The following is a 21,852-nucleotide window of genomic DNA, read 5'->3' on the forward strand; positions in this document are numbered from 1 at the left end:
GAACTCATTGTTGGCGAAGTAGTGGGTGAAACACGAAGAACACTGAAGCAGCCACAGATGCCCCGGAAGCTGTAAGAGGGAACAGGTTACCGGGGCGCTTCAGGGTGAATGCTGCATACAAAACACAGTGTGTGAGCACCCAAGAGAAAGAAGTGAAATAGTTGATAGCAATACAAACATTGTTAAGAGTCAAATGAAGGACAAAGGAAGGACAGTGAAACTAATACAAACATTATTAAGAGCCACATTGTTAAAAGACAAAACAAGATACAACAGATTGAATGAAAGGTGGAAAAGCCCTGACAGGATAGTGAATCAGGCAATGTGGAAAAGGACTGGCTGGATAGTGAACCAGGCAATGTGCGAGTATGGGACCTGCACCAAAGTGAGAAAGTGTAAATGACAGGTGAGTAAACCAGGGGCAAGAAGAAGAGTAAGAGAAACATGGGACTGAAATTCCAATCCGAAATGATCAAACATTGGAAAAAGGAGGACCCATAGCCCTTTCTAAAGCAAAGTTATATATTTGTAATACCCTGGCAGGAGAGTATACAAGGGAAAGGGAAAAGACTGACAACGTCCAGGGATCAATACCCCTCTGTGAATTTGTGCAAACAGTAACAGGAGTGTTGTATGTGATTCAAGTAAGTTCAAGGGAAAGCCATTCCCCCTTGAACAAACCATTCGGGAGAACTGTGTGTATTCAAAGGAAGTATGTGATTTCAGTTGAATTGTGTACTTTAAGGACATTCAAGGGAAGAACATTTCCCCCTTGAACAAAACTGGAACTTTAACAAAGTGAACTTTGGACCATTAGATGAAATCTAGGTGAAGGGAAGACCCCTTTCCTAGTGGAACTCTATTATTTTTGTTTTGCTGCACCTTAGAACTTTATGTTAGTAACTTTGGGAAAGTTACAAATGTTTGGTTACAGAAAACCCCATGTATACATTATATTAAGTTTAGTGTGTAAAGGCTAATTTAGGGAGGTTGAACACAGGACGGAGGGTGCTTTATGGGTTAACATCCTGACACGGATGTTCCTTAGTTTTGTTGAGGCAGGCAAACCCCTCTTAGAATAAGGGACAGATATGATTTCTCCAACCGTTTTCTTTTATGCCAAATAAAATTCTATAACCCACACTCAAGATGCCACTGTGTCTGAGTCTTACTCTTGATTCCTTACAGTACACCACTGTGTTGTCATAGTGATGCATCCCTGTATTCTGTTTAGCAGTGTGTACAACGTTGGGATGTCATACCCGCATTTTTCTGTATTGCTTATGTAGTTGGACTGTCATAGACATAGATCACTACATTGTGTGCACTCGTTGGTTGTAATAGAGCAGTAGAGTGAAGTGGCCACACTTGAAAAACCATAGCCCTGCATATTCTTTCTCTTCACACTTTTTTCTTGGCATGTCCTGTAGAGCTGCATTGTGCACACTCTTGGATTGGTATACGGCTACAGAACTGCATTGTTACACACTGCTGGCACGGATGGACAGGAACTCATCCCCCATACTTATTCCACCCAGAATCCTGGACCAACAACACCCAGTAGGTCTATCTCATTATTTGGTGGAGGAATACTGGGCTAACAGCACCAGAGTTAGCCATCCCTCCTGTGCAATTTGAGGTTTCATTGTGGGTAGAGACAGAGTGAAGTATACCGGGATGTCTGTTTCTGGCAAAGAAGGATGACGGCCTAGGTGGAGAATCAGGGTAGGGGTAGTAAACATAACGTATTTCATTTTGTCAAAGGGAGTGGTGCAGTGAGTAGCTCGAGGACTGTTACTGGTGTGTAGAGGGCAGGGCAAATAATAGGGCAGCAAACACAGCCATGGGGAGGGAAACTCTAAAAAGTGTTCCCATTTAATTAGTGTGACAAATCACGAAAGGCCCTCACTTCTCCCCAGGGGTGAGCCCCTTCCCATGAGGCCAGGTTGGTGAGGCCGCTACCCAATAGTCCCCCTGTGGGTAGTATTCAGTGGGAGGAAATCATGGGAAGGGACCTCCCTTCTGGGGACAAAGAAGAATGTCCCAGCAGAACATGGTATACCCAACTTGCACCCTTACCCTGTACACCCCTTCACGCCTTAAGCCCCATTTCCATCACAAAATCTTATATTGAGAGTAGGCCCATTTACTTCTGTAACATAGGTGAGATTGAGATAACCATATGTACTGGGATGAAAAAGATGTAAAAGAACCCTGAGGTTTTGCCTGACACAAGTACTGTGATGAGGTGGTCCATAGGAGGAATAAGGACTCACATGACAACTACAACTACAGGTGTTGATGTTGCGCCAGGGTGTAGCCTGTGCCATAAAAGTGATAAAGAAGGACTACTTGTCTTGATCCTGCAATGAACCCGGAAGTTTCAAATCACATCCAGAGAAGAACCAGGCAGAGCGGCGGACTGAAGCGAACTGCCGTTGAAGTCCAGAGGAGGTTGTGCTAATAGCAACTTCCCCACTAGTCCTTAGAAACGGTGCAGTGGTGTGACTGTGACCAATTGGATCAGACAGCCTGTTGACAGCATTGAGACCGCAAAGCAGGGAGGCAGAACACAGACCCAAGCAGCCGATTGACCGAGGGAGAAGTAACGCCAGTGCTGCCATCGAGTTGCTCGATCCCAGGAAGAACCGGAGTGCTCCCCGATCCCAGTGACAGGTATGGTGAGGTTTGGGAGGCCCGATAGGGATGCGAGACAGGTGGCGAGAGGGTCTTTTATCTGGGGAATTCGTCCTCGGCCCAGCGGCCTAATGAAAACCACTGATTAGCAGAGAAGGATCTGGGATACAAATCAAGAAGCGAGGCATCTTCCTTGTGGTAGTACTTGGCTAGAGGGTAGGCCAAGTGGGCTGAACCAAAGGGTAAGAGAAACCAGGGTCTGGGGCCCAAATAAAGAAGCGAGGCATCTTTCTCATGGTAGTACTCGTATTCTGTAATCATACTGAATAAAAACAGAGAATGAAATTTTAACTAATAAAAAGTAATAAAAAATACTGAAAAAAAAAAAAAATTATATATATATATATATATATATATATATATATATATATATATATATATATATATATATATATATATATATGTGGAGGTGGGGCTTGGCATGTCATGTTAAACATGGCGAAACAGGGTGCCCCCAATTTTTTTTTATATTTTAACGTTATTTAAGTTTAGTTAAAATGTCATTATTTGTTTTTTCATTTGTTAAAATCACAGTAAACCGGTAGTACTTGGCAAAAGAGTAAGCCAAGTCAGCTGAACCAAAGAGTGGGAGAAACTGGGGTCTGAGACCCAAATCAAGAAGCAAGGTATCTTTCTCTTGGTAGTACTTGGCAGGAGAGTAAACCAAGTGGTTAAAACCGAAGAGAGGGAGAAACCAGGGTCTCGGATCCGAAATCAGGAAATAACACTAGTCTTCTTCCTCACCGCAGTACTTGGTAGAGAGGCATACCAAGTGAGTCCAATCCAAGAAAAGGAGGAGCTGAGTTGTGGACTGTGTGTTTGAAGTTACGTGATACGTAGACCAGGGGAAGGGAGTCATTCCCCCAGGTGTTGTTGAACTGTGTTACCAAAATGGAAGAGAGACCAGGGGAAGGCAGTCATTCCCCCTGGTATTGTTGAACTGTGCAACCAAGTGGAAAGAGACTAGGGGAAGGGAGTCATTCTCCTGGTTGCATCAAACTCTGAAGCCAACATACCAGGAGATGAGAATCAGCCTCCTAGTAACCAAGAGAGTCATCCCCCTGGTATTGTTGAACAGTGCCACCAAGTAGAAACATATCAGGAGAAGGGATTCATTCTCCTGGAAACCAAAGTTGTAAAAATATTCTGATGCAGACTGTTAGAAGATTTTCTAGCTGCCAAGGAAAACTGCTTTGCCTTTTGTGTTGAAGGTCATTTTTGACCCAATCAAGGGAGTCATTCCCCTAAGAAGAAGTCTACATCTGGAAAATAACATCTGCCCCCAGTCCAGAAGAATGGAGTCATTCTTGTGAACCAAGAAGTTCTACTTGTTTAGTTTTAAGTGTAAAGGACAGAAGTAGGATTTTTGACACACGACAGTGGACTATTGATTTACATGAACATTTTGCCAGAACCTTTAGTGTTTTCATTGAGACAGGGAAACCCATTGTATAGTTATTGAAAGTTAGGTGTTCTCTTTATTTTCTTGACTAATACAAGGCTATAGCAATCACAATGCCACTTGTGTGTCAGTCCCCTCCTTCTGCACCCTTACATTAGGGTTCCACCTAAGTTCCATCGGCGAGGTTCCACACCTGAGGAGGAAAGTCATTACATGCGGCACTGACTATTGCAAAGTGAAACACATGACATCGTCAGAATAGCATAATTATGCAGTCAGCTTTCACTTGTAGTGATACATTTTAATGGCATGCACTTTCTTTCTTTCACTCATTATGGGTTCCTGTAGCAACCATGTGGAACTAGTAGTAGGAACCGTATATTGTTAGCAAATGACTTTTTGAAAATGCATTCATATGTTGTACCGTATCTGGCAAATAAAGCATTCTTTGTTCATATACACACACAGCATGGGGAACACAGACTATTTACTGGAAAACTGACAGGGGAAGTGTAACCCCATGATAAACTTTACAAGTAAGACACCATCAAACACCTTCCTATACTTTTTTATGGTTAATCTCCTTATTGTATGTTAATAAGGAGTCAAAAGGCTTGGGCAGAAGCAGTTATTTACTCTCTTGCTCAGTAACTCATGCAGGTCCTGAACATCCTAAACATCTCGGAGGGTATGTTGTGTTGTGTATCTCTCCTTAAGTAGCAGGATAGATTAATATGAGTGAATCAGCTGGACAGTGCATACATTTTTATTTAAAGTCTACAAGGATCCTAGTCCAAGCCTTCCCTGGCTATACTCCAGGTGACACACACTGAGTGATCTGCATAGACAAAAGGGTGACACAAATCTCCCAGGATTTTAATCTCACTGTGTCATGAGGTACAGTGTGATCCAATGTGCATTGCAATGGGTAGCCAGGATTTCAGTCTGCCATTTCTCTCCCACAATCCCAGGTAAAATTGTTACTTAATGTCTATTTTATGATCCGAAGAAATCCAATGTTTGATTTCAATGTGACAACAGGTGCTGTAATTCGAATTCACTTCCTACAAACCTAAGATCATGGCATTTCCCTTGTATTCCTCCACCTGGCAGAGATGGAGCTAAACCGCTCCGGAACAATTACGGAATGGTAGCTGGCCTTCCAATCTCTTTCCTGGCAAAATGATGGGATCATGTGCAATAGTGCTAATCTTCCTACAAAGTTGACTCAAAGGTTGGCAAATCTGTCTTCAAACTGGAGGAAGCTTGATGGCTGGAATAGCATCTATTCTGTCATCCCTGTTGAACTCCATTGACTCACCTCCTTTACTGGCCTCATTTACAAAATCCTTTTCGAGATCCCTTTGTGACTTGGTTCTCCGGTTCATCTCTCCAGTAGTGCCCTCCAACAGCTTGACAATGAAGTTCATGCCAAAGAGCTTAATGAAATTGCTAGCCGCAAAGGCATAGAGGACTGGATTGATGCTAAAGCTGATGAAGGCAAGGGTGCTGGCCAAAGCCCGGCTCATCTTCCAAGCATGTTTCAGCTTATCTGCTAGTTGGCCTGTGGCCAACCGGGAGGCTACCTGAACAGCATTCACCACATGATAGGGTAGCCAGAGCACTGTGAAGGTCAGGACAATGGCCAGGATCAGCTTCTCAGTGCGGACCCGCCGCCGAAACTTTGAGGCCTTCAGCCTACGTAAGATAACAGTATAACTGGAAAGGATGATAATCAGGGGAACCAGGAAGGCTACAATAGTCTCAAGGGAGTAGTGGAAGATGGTGTGGCTGGTGGTGGGATGACAGGGTTCACAGATAAGCATCTCTGTTCTTGCTTCCTCCACCACTTCGCGATAAGCAAAGGCTGGTATTGAGAGCAAAATGGCTGCTGTCCAGATGCCCATCAAGACCTTCCTTGCAATATGTTTCTTGCGGATGGACTGCACAAGGTAGGGTCGGGTGACAGCCAGCAAGCGGTCTAGGCTCATCAGGGTGATGATGTGTATGCTGGCATACATGTTGACACAGGTAATGTAGTAGACAACCTTACAGACAGCCCATTTGAATATCCAGGTTCTCATGATGAGGAAAGCGATGAAAAAGGGTGTCATGCAGAGCACAGTGCCATCGGCCATGGCCAGGTTAAGGATGAGGATGCAGGTGACTGACTTGTCCTTGCCCTTCATTCTCCAGAGGACACTCCAGATGATAAAGACATTCCCTGGAATGCCGATGAGAGCAGCAAGCAGCAAGACAACTGTACCAGAGATACTGGAGACAGACGAGGTGACCAGAGTTTCGTTGTCAAAGCTTCTCACACAGTGGTTCATGGTGGTTTATGGATAATGTCCTTTTCCTGGAGCATAGATGGAGAAATAATGACAAGCAATCAGAAATAAACCAAAGGAGTCAATAAGGCAAGAAAATCACAGGTGGGTCAACTTCAAGGGTAAAATTTGCTGACAAGATGTGTTTTAGTAATACAAAACTGCATTTGATGATTAAAACTGCCTTAAAAAGCACAGCAATTTACAAAATATCAGTCAACATAAGACTAGTAAAGAACATTTCAACACATGTTATAATTACCTTCAAAATATAACATTTTTCAATAAAACAATATACCACATAAGCACATATTCTTCTACAGAAGGGAAAGCAAATACTCCTTAGCATCACAAGTGGTCCTAAAATGACATACCCTTAATATTCTTGAAAGATATTTCTGTCTTAAATGTTTAAGCATTGGGCATAAAGACACTTATAAGCTGTGCCAAATCATCTGCTCTACTAGCAACAAATACACAAGTCATTGGAAGATAATAGTGGCTATTAAAAATCTAGCTACAAACTACACAACCAATGGGAGACAATGTTCCCTGCAGTTTAACAAAACAACCCTTTTATGAGGCTCTTGGAACCATATGTAACCATTATTCATATTATGATCCAACTCATATTCATAATAGTGTTTTACTGCTCACTTGGCACACTTTTGTATAAAATGAGATATAGCAGTAAGAATCCAGAGCAAAATCTTCAAATATACAAAGTGTGCCAAGGAAGGTGTACACAATAAATCACTAGAAGCCAAGGACTACAAAATCCATCAGAGGTGAGCAAATCTTCTATAGTCCAATGATTGAAGTGTTGTTCATCACTACTACAGGGTTTAACCCAGAATTTCAATGGTTTCAGATTTACCAGGTCTGCAGTATACCCCAATTTGGCATCCATGTGCAATAAATATGTAGGGGCCCATTTTGGGACCCCAAACAAACAATGCATGACATTGTTTTTCCTATGTTTGATTATAGCCATTGCACTGTATCTCCAAGCTTCTGTGCATTACTAGCCAGTGAGTCAGATGTTGCTAAATAAATACAGAGGATTGAATCCAAAGTGCTCCCTCCTAAATTCTTATTAAGCCACACGATTGCACCATTAGCCTGAACCATTTTTGTGGCACAGTTAGATACCTCGGTACCCCACTCTAAATGTTTACTAAAAATAATTCCCAAATAAGGGAATTTATCGATCCACTCCAATTTAGTAAATCTGTGGGAATAAGTGGTGGTCTGCCTCTACAGCAGCAAACACACATAAGTTTTGATTCTTTTTAACAATAACTCTACACACCCATTTACTAACAACTTCAGTGCTCTTGAAGTGCATGCACTTAGCACTGCATAATCAGGATATTACAATACACTTATGTTCCATCCTACAATTTTTGATGTGTCAACTATGAAATCTTGAAGCTCACCAAATAATTAATTGATGTACATGTTAAATAGTAGAGGGGCTAAGACACAGTCCTTCCCAACCCCTCGCCCCAAAATTATAGCTGCAGATAAGTTTCCCAAATGGTTACGATGCACCCTGGCAGTTAAGTTCTCATGATGAGCCACTAATATAGAAAATAATGGCCTAGGTAACCCTAGAGCGGATAATGATTCCAAAAGCTGAACATGGGTCCATAAAACCAAGGCAAAAAAGGACACCTACAACCAAGAACATGTTTATCAAGTTTTAAAATGATGTTAAGGACTTTTTCCACCGTTCCCACTCCTTTACAAAAGACATATTGTTCATCAGCGAGAATATTATTTGCATTAACCCATGCAAATATTCTATTAAAGGCCTATTTCCAAACCTCTTAGCTGTTGGGTTGATCATTGAGTTTGGGCGATATGGGTACAACAATAGTTTGACCCCAACTAGATGGTAACAAGTGACCCCAACTAGATGGTAACAAGTGATCTTTAGTAATTCAGTTAAATAGCTTTATGAGGACTGGTACCCACACTACTGGCTTGTATTTAAAAATGCCTAGTGTTACCAAGTATTCAGCGGCTTTGAATTGGAACCCCTACCATGCAAATCATGTGTAACATAGGAAGATTGGTGGCTAGCACCGGCCTCAACCGGCTGATCTATTGGCTTCCCTAATGTCAATGTATTAGATAATCCGTTATCCAAAGTAAAATCAGTTTGTGTACACATAATCTGGGTAGACCTCTATGAATGTTTGCTTAACTTCAGTTGTGCCAGCATATTTACTTGACTTGACAGTGGTGCAAAGTTCAAAATAGCATCATCCTGATGATTGTATGGGGCATAGCATCTTGATTCTTTGATTGACTGAGCCGGCCGCCCTAGTAGGGTTAGATCTTTAATTAAATCAAGATTATTTCCAAATGAATCTGATCCTGAATGAGCTGTTCCCATAGATATGTCACAATTTGGGGTTGATTCTGCAGTGACACTTCCAGTCTCAGGAGCTGCAGGTAAAGCAAACCTCTTGAGACAGCACTACTCAGGTGAATCAGAGATACTTTATCAACCATCAACCAGACTTAGAACAGAGTGCAAAGAATCAATGTGTTGCTCTATTTAGCTCTATCAAGTGATAGTCAAGAAGGATCAATTTTTCTATGAAACAGTTCTGATTTGTTTCAAGGCATGTGATTAAACCCGTTGAACTGCTTGCTTGAACTTCATTTAAGTTCTTTTGATTAGTCATGGGCTCCAACATCTTCCCTATAGTCACCAGATTTCCACCATAGGTTTTTTCAGCAGTTTCTGAACAATCTATGGTATCAGGCTGGTTTGTTGCTTTAGATTTATCGCACACTAGCTGGGGTATCCTGCGTTGCCCATGTGCTGATCGAGTGGTGTCTCATGCTCCCTGGAGGATGTTGCTCTTGTCCCCAAGTCAGCAAGTCTTGCTTCAGTTTGCTCTGGCATCGCATTTGCCCTGGACCTGGAGAAAGTTGCTCTTGTCCTCTGGTAGGCAAGTCGGCTGCTGTTTGTTGTTGTGTTTCAGAAGCTCTTGATATTGATTTTCACTTTGCATCAAATGGAGCTTTTCAAAGTTTTTTGTGCGGCATGTTTCAGTCACTCAATGGCTTTAGCACATTTGAGAAAATGTACAAGAAAGATTGATTGACTGTGCTCTCTTATTGTGAATGAACTTAAGTAAATTGTAACATTGCCAGTTCCCATATTTGGACTGTTGTGATAAAAAAAAGTGTCATTCTTTTTTTTATTCCCTTTAAAAATGCTTCAATAAACACTTTTGAAGTGTATACAGTAGTAATGCATTTCAAAGGAATAACCGACACATCAAACATATTGCTTCAGACACTTTTCTAAATGTTGCCTCCTGTAGTGAATAAGGGTGAGCACCAGTAAATGAGGGTGTCTATGGAGTGCATTTTTTGCATCCAAACATAGACTACAATCTTGCCCCAGACAAATGAGGAAGCCATGCAAAATCTGGTAGCAGTGGTTCAACGTTGTAGATTTGTATAGCCAGACAAACACACACAGACATATACTAACATTCAGCTTTATACATAAAGATAAGGAGCTGTTAGCAGGGCCAGCCACCAGATAGTCTGTTTTGTCCACTAATGATAGTCGCAGCATTGTAGAAAGAGGTCCAGGTATCAGGCAGACCGTTTTATTCGAGAGGACAATTTCAACCTCAAGGAGAAAGAGTCTAAGAGCTCATCAATTTTAGCCCCTAGTCAATCTGGTATCGGGCCAGAATAAGGTTTGATGTGTTTCTAGTGATTGCTTAGCCACCATGCCAGCGTTAACAGCTAGATTATTGCTCATCTTTGCTGAGGCTACATTACTGGACTCCAATTTATAAGCTGCATATACTCAACCAATAAGGGTATCAGTCCGGGGCAGAGCGCAATTCCTCTTCTGAACCAAATCCCTATCAATTGAAACAATTAAGTCAACAATAGACCCCATAGACCCAATGGAGGTCATAGAGAAATTATTGGTTATTTTGGCATCAAGGTTTAAATGAGATACTTGGGGCACTGCTGAGTCAATTGAAGGAGAAGCAGCTGGGTTTGCAGGCTATAGTTGAGTATATGATCAGCTGTGGGCCCCCTTACAGCATGCACTGCAGTGGAGCATTTTGAGCTACAATTAAGCAGGGGTGTTGCTAGGTCTGGAAAAGATCCAGGTCACTGCTAATGTCTGAACTGTCAGGACTCAGGGCTAGCTAGTCTTTTGGTTGTAGCCCCCATGCTTCGATCTGGCGCTACAACCAAAAGACCCAGGTCTATATATAGCCCCCCTAGCCTCCCCTAACAACGCCTCTGCAATTAAGTAGTACCCAGCGTAATAAAGGCTCAGGGGTCGATGCCACGATAGATTGTGCATTTGCAGATGTAGCGTTGTGCAATGCATCTTTGCCTATGCCTGTGCTGTTCCTTACAGGCTTTCCAAATCAGCTCAAGCCCTTATTCATCTTCGTTGGCCTCGCACTTTTTGCTACACATTTCAATGCTCTGGTTGTGGTAGGCATTTAAAACAAAATAGCTGACCAGCTTACTACCAGTATTATATTACACACAACATCACCAAAAAAAGCTGATTATCGTACACCCAGGAACTCAGATGGTATTCAGCAAATATGCAGAAAAAGCAAAATAAAGCAATACGTGTTTGCAATCGACACACACAGCGCAACAGCATCAATTGTAGCAGTAACAGAATGAACAGTACACATAGTACCGAAAACCGAGGTGCAGACTCGCAGTACCTGCGTCTGGGGTCGGTTCCTCCCTTAGTCCCGCGAGCAGTAATGCCCTCTCCTGGCGCTCGTGGCCACGTCCCTCACTCCTCTGCTCACCCACTCTCACTTGCAGTCAAACTGCCCAGACAAACTACCAGCCAGAGAAACACGGCCGGCGCCCCAACGGAGAGTTCGGCGCAGAGTTTGCACGGTTAGCATCCTGCCAGCAAAGAGCGACGAGCGTCAAACTGGAGGGGTCGACGCACGCTCAGGATACATCGGCTCAAGCTGCAGCTCTGCAGGGAGCTGCCTCCGAGCCACACCAATGAAGCATTTCCGAGAGCGGAATCTTGGCTGGAAGGCTGAGTTGAATGAAAGCAGGCCCAAGAGGAAGATCGTCTCCAGCAGAGAACCAGACTGACACGATGAGTTGCTGCGATGTCTGCGTGCAGTGCTTTGTGCTGACCATGAACTTATCATGGTGTGTTAAGACAGAAATGTATATACATCCTTTTGTATACATCTTGTTTCATGGCCTGCTCTTCTGTAAATCGTTTAAGTTACTCGACTCTGGGCATTGGGTCTTTGACTGTTAACAATACGTTCACCATGCCTTGAGGTTTCCAATGTCCCCCGGATTTCCCCTAAACTGCTGAGCTTTAATCAAGTCTATGGAAAAAGGACGAGCATACTCGTCCTTAGCACACCAGGATTCAAATGGAAAATGAACATCTGATTCCAAACATTTTCCACAAGTGCCCGTACATAGGAGATAATAACTTTCCCGTGGACAGAATCAGATGGCAGGGGCTTTCAGATCTATATAAAAAGGCCATGTGAGACCCAAAAGGGTGCAGGTAATTCACAGACAGAGAATGCAAAGCCAGGCTATTGCAAAACACTTTTAACGCAGAGAATAATTGAATGCAGAAAGAGGAATACAGAGCAGCCATTAGAGAGAGAAGGAGAAGATGGAGAAGGAATGCCATGGGGCGGGACCAATGGAGCAGGTGGAGAGAGAGAAGGCAATCAGAATGATGGGGAACGGTTGCTTAATGCCGACAGTGCAGTATGAGTATTGAGCCCTTTCCGACTTTGTATATTTGCCTTTCCCCCAGCTCTGAGGTTACACACTGGGGTATTACTTTCAATTAATTTGCACTACTCTTAGTCCTCCTTACACATGACAGTGCTAGTGATAGTGCTTAATTGGGTGATTCAAACCTCCTAGTGACAGAGATTAGTTTCAAGGAATTATATCTCAACGTTTTATACTGAAGAATCGTTCACACTACCCCATGCTTCCTGACGCAGTTACCTCATCACTTCCTGTATTTTTCAGCTGATCCCAGTTGATGTATTAATTGGCAGGTTTCCAAGTCGAGGATCATACGGATTGTGATTGTGAGGGACTAAGGGCTCCATTAAGTATTTGCTGGTATTAACTCTGGTAAAGCCGCCAAATGGAATTACAGTTACGGTATTCCCTTAACACGTGGTAATGATAAGGGTCTGCATGTTTCAGGATCATGCAGACTCATGGATTATTCCCCATGTTGGAGTATCATAGGACTCTATTGGGGAATGCATAGTCCTCTACACAAAACAAAGTGGTTTATAACAAGTTTCAATTTGGAAATTCTAAATTTGGCAGTGTGGTAAAAGTGGTGGTAATCCAGTTCCCGACACTTTTTTACTCCACAATCAAACTTTTAACAAGGCCCTAAGAGTAATGTATCCTTCATCATCCCCTACTCTTCCATGCCACAGCCCTTACTGTATGAAGGCACAGCATGTTGTTACCCCCAATGGCTCATGCACCTGGCAGAAAAAAGAATGCCCATGGAATAAGAATAATACACTCCACTGGATTTGTTTGATCTGCTTGAAAGCATTTCAGACTCCAGATGCAGAACCTGAAAGCCAAAGTCAGTTGAAAGTGAACTGGATGAACATGTGAATATTTGCCTGTTTTGCTGTTTTGCACAAATCTGCAAGACAGATGTCCATTGTAATTTTACCCCTCTTGAATGAGGCAGTGAGGATTGTTTTGAGCCATCTGTAATGGTCAAGTGACTCTTGTGGTGAACTGAAGGTATTGAAGGTCTCTTGTCCGTAACAGGTTCTCCAAAGGCAAGAAACGTGGCATATGGGCACAACATTTGAACATTTCTATTTATAAATTTTTAGAGCACTGTCTACATGACATTAATGACAAACTTCTTGATCAGGAATTTGTGAATTTGAAAAATACTGCATGGGTGGAATTTATCAGTTCTTTAAGCCCAAACACACAGAAAATAGGGTGAATTCTTGGGAAATCTGCAGACAAAAGGGAGCAGTACAAAAAAGTAGTAAGTGGAATTCTATCTCCGATGTAGTAAATGGAAATCCCCACCCCCAGAAGGCCTTTATCCTGAAGGGGTCTAGTGCAGACACATTGCCCAAGGCAGGACCAGATTGGCAGAGAGGGACTTTAAAAGCAGTGGACAGACTGGGCTGAATCAGTATCCTGAACTGCAGTCCCTGCTCTCCCATGGCACAGAGCAGGTTCAGGGCAAAGGTGCCCTCTTGACAGCTGCAGTCCCAACCAAAATCACTACAGTGCAGGGACTGCATTTAAGTTATACGCTTCTCTTCCAAAACCTCATAATTGTGAGTGTACTGTCCTGGTGGCAGGTTAAACATTAAATATAAGCATATGTGAGTTACATGGAATGTCTCAGAATTATTGCAGCTACATCCAGTTGATATCACACATGTGTTAGCCCTGTGATCCCAGATCAGATGTCGAAGGCTTATGTGTATTCCCCTAGACAGGTGTTAGGGACAATTCTCTTATAAGGCTAATTTCCCAAACCTAATGAGTCCCCCAGCAGCTTTGCTGGATTTTTGGGGTTTGTTTTTTTCTCCTGCTAAGAGTGAGTCTCTTTCCTTCCCACTCTTAGGCATGATTTGAGGTGTCTTTGACTTGGTATGTGCTTATGGGCTATGGGATCTTTTACTCCATAGGGTATCATCTGTTTTGGTATATGTGTTACCCAGCACCCTCAGTGCAGTAACACAGGGGTGTCATAGTGACCCCCAAACACAGACTCCATACCATGGGACTGACTACTGTCTCCCAGGGCATGTAAAGTCACCATTGGCTTTATTAGTCCAAAATTATGAACAGAACTAGCACAAACCATCATATTGTGGAAGTACTGGAAGGGGTTAATTAGATTGCCCTTGGGTCTGTTTCCAAGGGGGCACTGTCCAGTCCCCCCTTCTCGAGTTTCTGGCTGTGGCAGTGGTTAACCCGCAAAATATTCTACCGGAATATTTCCTATGGGATTTTCCCATTCATTTTAAATGCACCACTTTTTTGGTGCATTGTAAAGGTACCGCCGGTTTATTTAATTAATATAAAATCGCTGGTTGGGTCTTTTCGCCAGAACTCTTTTACAAAATGGCGTACGTGTCCGTCTCTGTAACTCCAACCAATATCGGGCCCTTTGTTTCACTTTTTGGCGGGATTCTCCACAGAAGCCCTCCAACTGATGCCACTCTGTCTGGGATTCACAGGATGTGTGGGTGGGGGAATTGTCACCCTGGACTGCATTACCTTAGCAACCCAAGTCACACTTTGTTCTGATTGGCCCAGTGGTGAGCCGCCCGGCTCACCACTTAGCATGTGTGAGTGACAGCTAGGATGTTGAATGGGGGTTTTTCTGCATAAAAGCAGGGCTTTTGGGACTGTAACTCAGAAATCGCCACTGGACCTGAGAAATCCGAAGAGGGGAGAAGCTGAGCCATCTGCAACAATGACACCACCGGTGGAGCCCTGCTGCAACGACCTCACCACTTCCCCGACGACAAGAGAAGATCTTCTGCTGCAAGAGTCTTCTCCCCCTGAGCTGGTGGGATCAACCAGTTCGACATTCGCCTTCCAGGACATCCCTTGGTCGAATTGCCAGTGCCAAGCACCTGGAGGCCAGATAGCCAAGCTTCAGTCCAGCATGACCGTGAATAAAAGGAACACACCTTTTAACCGAACGAACTCCGTGGCTGGTTTCATCTCTGGGCAGTGCAACGACTCCAAGTTTCCTCCTCGACGAGATCTTCTCCTTCCCTGGTTGAGACCACGAACCTCACCCGCTGCCAGGAACAACTGCCACCGCTGGAGCTTCCTCACTTTTAAAGGTACTGTGTTCCACCTGGCCTCCCTTTCCACGGATTGCTAAAGGTGACCCTTAAATCCTGTTTTTCCAACTGGGTTGGCCCCAGACCTTCTAACTTTATCTTTCGTATCAAACCAACCTCTTTTGAACATTTCTTGGAAAGACTTGAGTGCATTTTTAAACTGTGTGATCTTGGCCACATTTCGCCTTGCTCCATTTAAAGTGGCCCTGGCCTATGAACTTTGGCTCTACAGTAGACTATGCCTTCACTAGCTTGCTCTGGTCTTAGAAAAGTGTTGGGAACTGTTTTATTTTCATGACCTGTCTTTTTCTCTCCCTCTAACTTAATTATTGGAGTGCCATCTAAGTTAAGCGCTCACATCTGTTTTTACAAATAGTGGTGTTTTCACCTAGACTTGTCTAAATAATTATTAAGGGAGGTGTGTATACTTTTCTGATTGTGTTTGAACTTGCTTTGATCTATAGTGCTTAGTGTATTTCCTAAAGTGTGTTTTAAATAAATAATTATATACTTTTGATACCAAGCTCTGGTCAGTGTTTGCTTGGTCCACTGCATTTTTGGCCCTATTGTGTATCCTCCGTATACTGCCCTACTCATCTTGAGAGAAGTCTGACTGCTCAGCCACATCTACCAGGTAAATCTGGGTGGTACAGACTGCTACCAATTGTGTTTACTGCTTACTCCTGTAGTCTTAATCTTTTTGCAGTGTTCCCCAAGGGAACTGCACAGGATTCTGCCTAACACTGGTGTACAGCGGTGGGATTTGTATTGAGTATACATTGTAGAGTGCTTCTGATACCTTGGTGCAACTAACCACAAAGCTTAGCCCTAAAAAGCAAGCTTATCTTCTAACAAGTCAACTATGGAAAGTTACAGCCAGGAGTCCCTTTCTGCAAATACATCTGATTGTTTAAGAGCCCTTTGTAGACATAAGAATCTTCCTGTAAAAGGCAAGAAAATAGAATTGATTGAAAGATTGTTAGAAAACCAAAGTCTGGGTAGTGGTTCAGAGGAGCCTACCTCCGCAGCAAATGTAGCCAACAGTAATGAGATTAATATGAATCAAAGTATTGATAGTATTGTTGCAGATTCAGAAGATGAAGGTGAGACTAATGTAATTGTCCCCACTGGCCCTCTGCCTGCTCTGCCACCTCAAGCTTTGCCTACTGGACCCTTATCAGGTCCCACACTAAGTCCTAAATTCATAGAACTAGAAAAAATGAGGCTTGATTTAGAGTTTAAAAGAATTAGTGCCCAATCTGAACAAAAGCACCAAGAACTAAGGCTCAGAGAAATGGAGCTCAAGTATGAGTTAGAGATGAAGAAATTGTTTGTGGAAAAGGCTTCTCTCCCCGGATCCTCTAGGAGTTCCAGTCCCAAAAGACCCTGGATGCCTAAAGAGATTGTGGGTATGTATGAACCTAAGTTGGGTGTGTTAGATTGGCTGGCTATGTTTGAGTATAATCATGGGCTACAGGACATCACAGGAAATCAGTTGCTTCCTTGGTTGATCTCTAGGCTCCCCCCTGTTGCATCTGATTTGGTAATGGAGTTGGGGGAGGTGGCTAGGATGGACTATGAATGTGTGAAGCTAGCTTTAATAGCTGGATTTGGGAAGACCCCTTCACAGTACCTTAAGTGGTTTAGGACCCTCAAAAAGCATGATGGTACCCCTTGGGCTACCTGGGTGAGTGAAAGTTTGAAGAACTTAGAGGGATGGATTAAGGGTTACAGAGTGAACACGTATGAGGGAAAGAGAAATCTTGTTATGTTGGAGTCAATTTATGATGCCTGCTCTCCTGAGCTCAGACAGCACTTGGCTGATTCAAAGGAAATAGATCCCAAGAAGCTAGCTAAGGCTGCTGACTTGTGGGTTGCCAACAGGGCTACTCACAAGGATTTTGGGGCAACTCAGAAAAAGGATGAGGGGAAACAGCCTAAAAAGGACTCCAAAGAGAATTCCAATAATTCCAATTCCAAAGAGGGCCCCAAACAGAACCATACGGGTACGCCACAAGGGAAACCGAATCAGGCTAGTGTACCTTCTGGTCCCAAACCAAAAGGAGGTCAGAACAAGCCACCATTCATAAAGGCATTTGGGAAATGTTATGTTTGTGGCTCTATTGACCATGTGAAAGGGGATCCCAGATGTAAGGGTAATTCTTCAGGGGTCCACACTGTCTCCTTAGCCTTCACTTGACAAGTGGAAACTTTCACCTACTGGCTGAAGACCCCATAAGAGTCTCAGCTAGTGTTTCTTTAGTGCCCCTGGGGTTGTGGGAACAACAGAATTTAGATGTCTATAATTCTATCCCGGATAATACTAAAGAGTATTATAAGGACAGTGTCCAGGTAAATGGTCAGGAGACTCCTGCCATTACGGACACTGGGGCCACCATAACTGTGTTGAACACATCTTTTTACAAGGCAGAGAATGTTGCTAGGGCACCCAAATGCCTCACCAAGTTAGCTGGAGGGCCTGTGCAGATGCTTCCCCAGTTACCAGTTCTCATCCAGTACAATGATATGACTGTGAAGATACCAGTCAGTGTACAATGTGAGGTGCCAGGAAGAGTTCTGTTGGGAAATGACCTGAAAACTCTTGGAGTAGTGTCACATACCCCCAGACCTCCTAGTAAAAGGTTACAGGAACTAACCAGACCTGGAAGGGAGAAAACCTTGAGAGGTTCTCCTAAGGAGATGATGGAAACAGAAATCACTCCTACTCAACTAGAGCTACTATCTGCTATATCTGAGCAACCAGAAGCAAAGGGGAAACCCAAGGCCTCTAGAAGGAAACCAGCAACAAGCACTCCAGTGCTGCCAACTAGGACTTCCCCTAGGTTGTCCAAAGTTACACCTGTAACTCCACCTCCATCTGAGGCTGAGAGGGAGGTACAACCCTGTGTGGTTAAACTAGACTCTGAGGAGACAGAGCTAGTAGAAGGCCAAGAACTTATTGGAGATCTGGATCCTGTTGACCATCCTGGGCTGCAGTTTTTACTGGCAGAAGGTAGACCCAACAGGGCAGACTTCAGTAAAGGGCAAAGAGAATGTCCAACTCTGGAAGGTCTTCGCCACCAGGCAGCTTCTCAGGCTGATGGGCAAGAGCCTGGGAAGTATAGGTTGCACTGGGAAGATGGCCTCTTCTACAGTGAACCGACTGAGTCTGCACCTGGAGACTACAAACGACTTGTAGTGCCCCAAGAGAACAGGCTCCAATTCTTGCAACTAGCCCATGAGATTCCTTTGGCTGGTCACTTGAGCTTCAAGAAGACCAAGGAAAGGCTCTCTCTCTACTTTTATTGGCCTAAAATGGGGGCTGAGGTAGATAAGTATTGCAAGAGTTGCCACACTTGTCAAACTTCTGGTAAAAGTGGATCCAAAAACGTGGCACCTCTAGTGCCTCACACTGTGGTGGGAGTACAATTTGATAGGGTAGGAATAGACATTGTTTGTCCCCTTGATCCTCCAACCTCTTCAGGCAACAGGTTTATACTTGTAGTAGACCATGCTAATAGATTCCCTGAAGCAATTCCTATGAGAACTGTTACAGCTCCACCTGTGGCTAAGGCCCTCTTTGGTATTTTTAGCAGGGTTGGGTTTCCTAAGGAGGTAATCTCTGACAAGGGGTTGAATTTTATGTCCCACTACATGAAGGCCATGTGAAAAAACTGTGGAGTTACCTACAAGTTCTCTACCACATACCACCCCCACACAAATGGGTTGGTAGAAAGGTTTAATAGAACCACGAAGAGCATGATAGGTGCTTTAGAGGAACCCCTTAGAAGAAAGTGGGATCTTCTACTGCCATGCCTTATTTTTGCTTATAGAGAAGTCCCTCAGGAAGGAGTAGGTTATAGTCCCTTTGAGCTTCTTTATGGCCATCCAGTCAGAGGTCCATTGGCCCTGATTAAGGAGGGGTTGGAGAGTGCCCCTTCCCCCAAGCCAGTCAGAGTGACTGACTAAGTGATAGGACTCCGGAGGAGAATGTCACAGATGATGGCTCAAGCTAGTGATAACCTGAAGGCTGGCCAAGCTTTGGTCAAGCATTGGCATGATCAAAGGGCTAACATGGTTGAGTTCGCTCAGGACCAGCTAGTTCTTGTTATGGTGTCAACAAGGCAGAGGGCCTTGCAGGACAAATGGATGGGACCCTTCAAGGTTGTGGGAAAACTTGGAGAGGTGAACTATCTGGTGGACTTGGGCAATCCCAAAGAGGCTCCCAGAGTCTTCCACACCAACAGACTGAAGGTTTATGTATCTAGGCCTAAAGTAGGAGCTTTGCTTCTAGCTTCAGCACAAGAGGAAGAAGAGAGTGAACCTCTCCCTGATCTCCCCAGAGGCTTACCTTTGGATGAAAAAGTTGAAGGGGTTAATCTCTCTTCAAATCTGACACCTGAGCAACAAGAGGAGTGCAAATCTCTGTTAAATCAATTTGCCTCCCTGTTCTCACTTTCACCAGGCTTGACCCATTGGGGCCAGCATGAGATCCTCACTGGTGACAGGCTGCCTGTAAAACGCACAAGGTACAGAATGTCAGAGAATGTAAGAACCCACATCAAAGGAGAGGTCAACAAGATGCTTGATCTCGGGGTAATAGAGCCCTCTACTAGCCCATGGTCTAGCCCAGTTGTGTTAGTACCAAAGGCAGGATCCAAGGAGTTGAGATTCTGCGTGGACTATAGAGCTCTTAATGCAGTCACCAAGACTGATGCCCATCCTTTGCCAAGAACAGATGAGCTGGTGGATAAACTTGGTTCAGCCAAGTACCTCAGCACATTTGATCCAACGTCAGGCTATTGGCAAATAGCCCTGACAGACCATGCCAAGGAGAAAACTGCATTTTCTACCCCAGTTGGCTTATACTAATTTAAGGATATGCCTTTTAGACTGAAGAATGCACCTGCTACATTCCAAAGGATGGTAAATCAGGTTATGAATGGGATGGAGGACTTTGCATGGCATAACTGGATGACATTGCAGTGTTCAGCCACTCCTGGGAAGAGCATGTTGACCACCTAGATATGTTTTCAGGCTCTTGAGCAGGCCAATCTGACCATAAAAGCAAGTAAATGCCAGATTGGACAGAGTAAAGTGGTCTACCTTGGACATGAGGTAGGAGGTGGAGAAATAAGGCCTTTGCCCAGTAAGATTCAAGCTGTGCAAAATTGGACAACACCTACTACTCAGACCCAGGTGAGAGCCTTCTTAGGTCTCACTGCATACTACAGGAATTTCATAGAGACCTATGGGACCATAGCTTCTCCACTGAATGTGATCTCCTCTCCTAAGTTCCCTAAAAAGGGCAAATGTAATGAGGAGTGCAATCAGGCTTTTGAAAATCTGAAGAAAGCCCTTTGTCAAGCTCCAGTACTAAGAGCTCCTGACTACCACCAACCTTGCATTGTACAGACAGATGCTTCAAATGTAGGTATAGGTGCAGTCCTTAGTCAACTGGATGAGAAAGGTAGGGAGCACCCCATTTGCTTCATCAGTAGGAAAATGAAGGAACCTGAGACAAGGTGGGCAGCCATTGAAAGAGAGTGTTTTGCTATTGTGTGGTCTGTGAAGAAGGTTAGGCCATACTTGTATTGTTCTACTTTTGTTATTCAGACTGGCCACCAACCCTTGAGATGGTTGATGCAAATGAAAGGGGAGAACCCAAAACTATTGGGATGGTCAATCTGCCTCCAGAGGTTTGATTTCACCATTGAGCACAGGTCAGGGTGTCACCACCAAAATGCTGATGGTCTCTCTAGGATGTTTGTAACCGACTAGAGGTATGAGATTCATCCAGGAGTGGATTCAATCCTCCTGTCCCTTAGTCTGGGGGGGGGGTGAGTGTTAGGGAGAATTCTCTTATAAGGTTAATTTCTCAAACCTAGTGAGTCCCCCAGCAGCTTTGCTGGATTTTTAGGGTTTCTTTTTTTCTCCTGGTAAGAGTGGGACTCTTTCCTTCCCACTCTTAGGCATGATTTGAGGTATGTCTTTGACTTGGTATGTGCTTATGGGCTATGGGGTCTTTTACTCCATAGGGTATCATCTGTTTTGGTATGTGTGTTACCCAGCACCCTCAGTGCAGTAACACAGGGGTGTCATAGTAACCACCAAACATCGACTCCATACCCTGGGACTGACTACTATCTCCCAGGGCATGTAAAGTCACCATTTGCTTTATCCGTCCAAAATTGTGAACAGACCCAGTACAAACCATCATATTGTGGAAGTACTGGAAGGGGTTAATTAGATTGCCCCTGGGTCTGTTTCCAAGGGGGCACTGTCCAGTCCCCCCTTGTCGCGTTTCTGGCTGGTGGCAGTGGTTACCATGCAAAATATTCCACCGGGATATTTCCTATGGGATTTTCCCATTCATTTTAAACGCACCACTTTTTTGGTGCATTGTAAAGATACCGCCGGTTTATTTAATTTATATGAAATTGCCGGTTGGGTCTTTTCACCAGAACTCTTTTACAAAATGGCATATGTGTCAGTCTCTGTAACTCCAACCAAGGTCGGT

General features: G+C 43.8%; 1 protein-coding gene across 5 annotated transcripts in view; it reads right to left on the reverse strand.

Annotated features, from left to right (window-relative positions):
* Positions 1–4,144: 4,144 nt before the first annotated feature.
* The window catches only part of LOC138521188 (leukotriene B4 receptor 1-like), a 353,093-nt gene continuing 335,385 nt past the window's right edge, over positions 4,145–21,852 (reverse strand). For 4 of the 5 annotated variants that reach the window (XM_069633818.1, XM_069633819.1, XM_069633821.1 and 1 more), the window contains one exon: positions 4,145–6,458. In XM_069633818.1, the coding sequence (XP_069489919.1) occupies positions 5,350–6,432 (1,083 nt within the window). In that variant the 5' untranslated portion in view covers positions 6,433–6,458 and the 3' untranslated portion in view covers positions 4,145–5,349. Of the gene's footprint in view, positions 6,459–11,174; positions 11,356–21,852 lie in introns of those variants that run through there. The other variant, XM_069633822.1, reaches the window with a different exon arrangement.

Source organism: Ambystoma mexicanum, chromosome 13 (genome assembly GCF_040938575.1).
Source record: "Ambystoma mexicanum isolate Mex_15411 chromosome 13, UKY_AmexF1_1, whole genome shotgun sequence".
Taxonomy (NCBI): Eukaryota; Metazoa; Chordata; class Amphibia; order Caudata; family Ambystomatidae; genus Ambystoma; species Ambystoma mexicanum.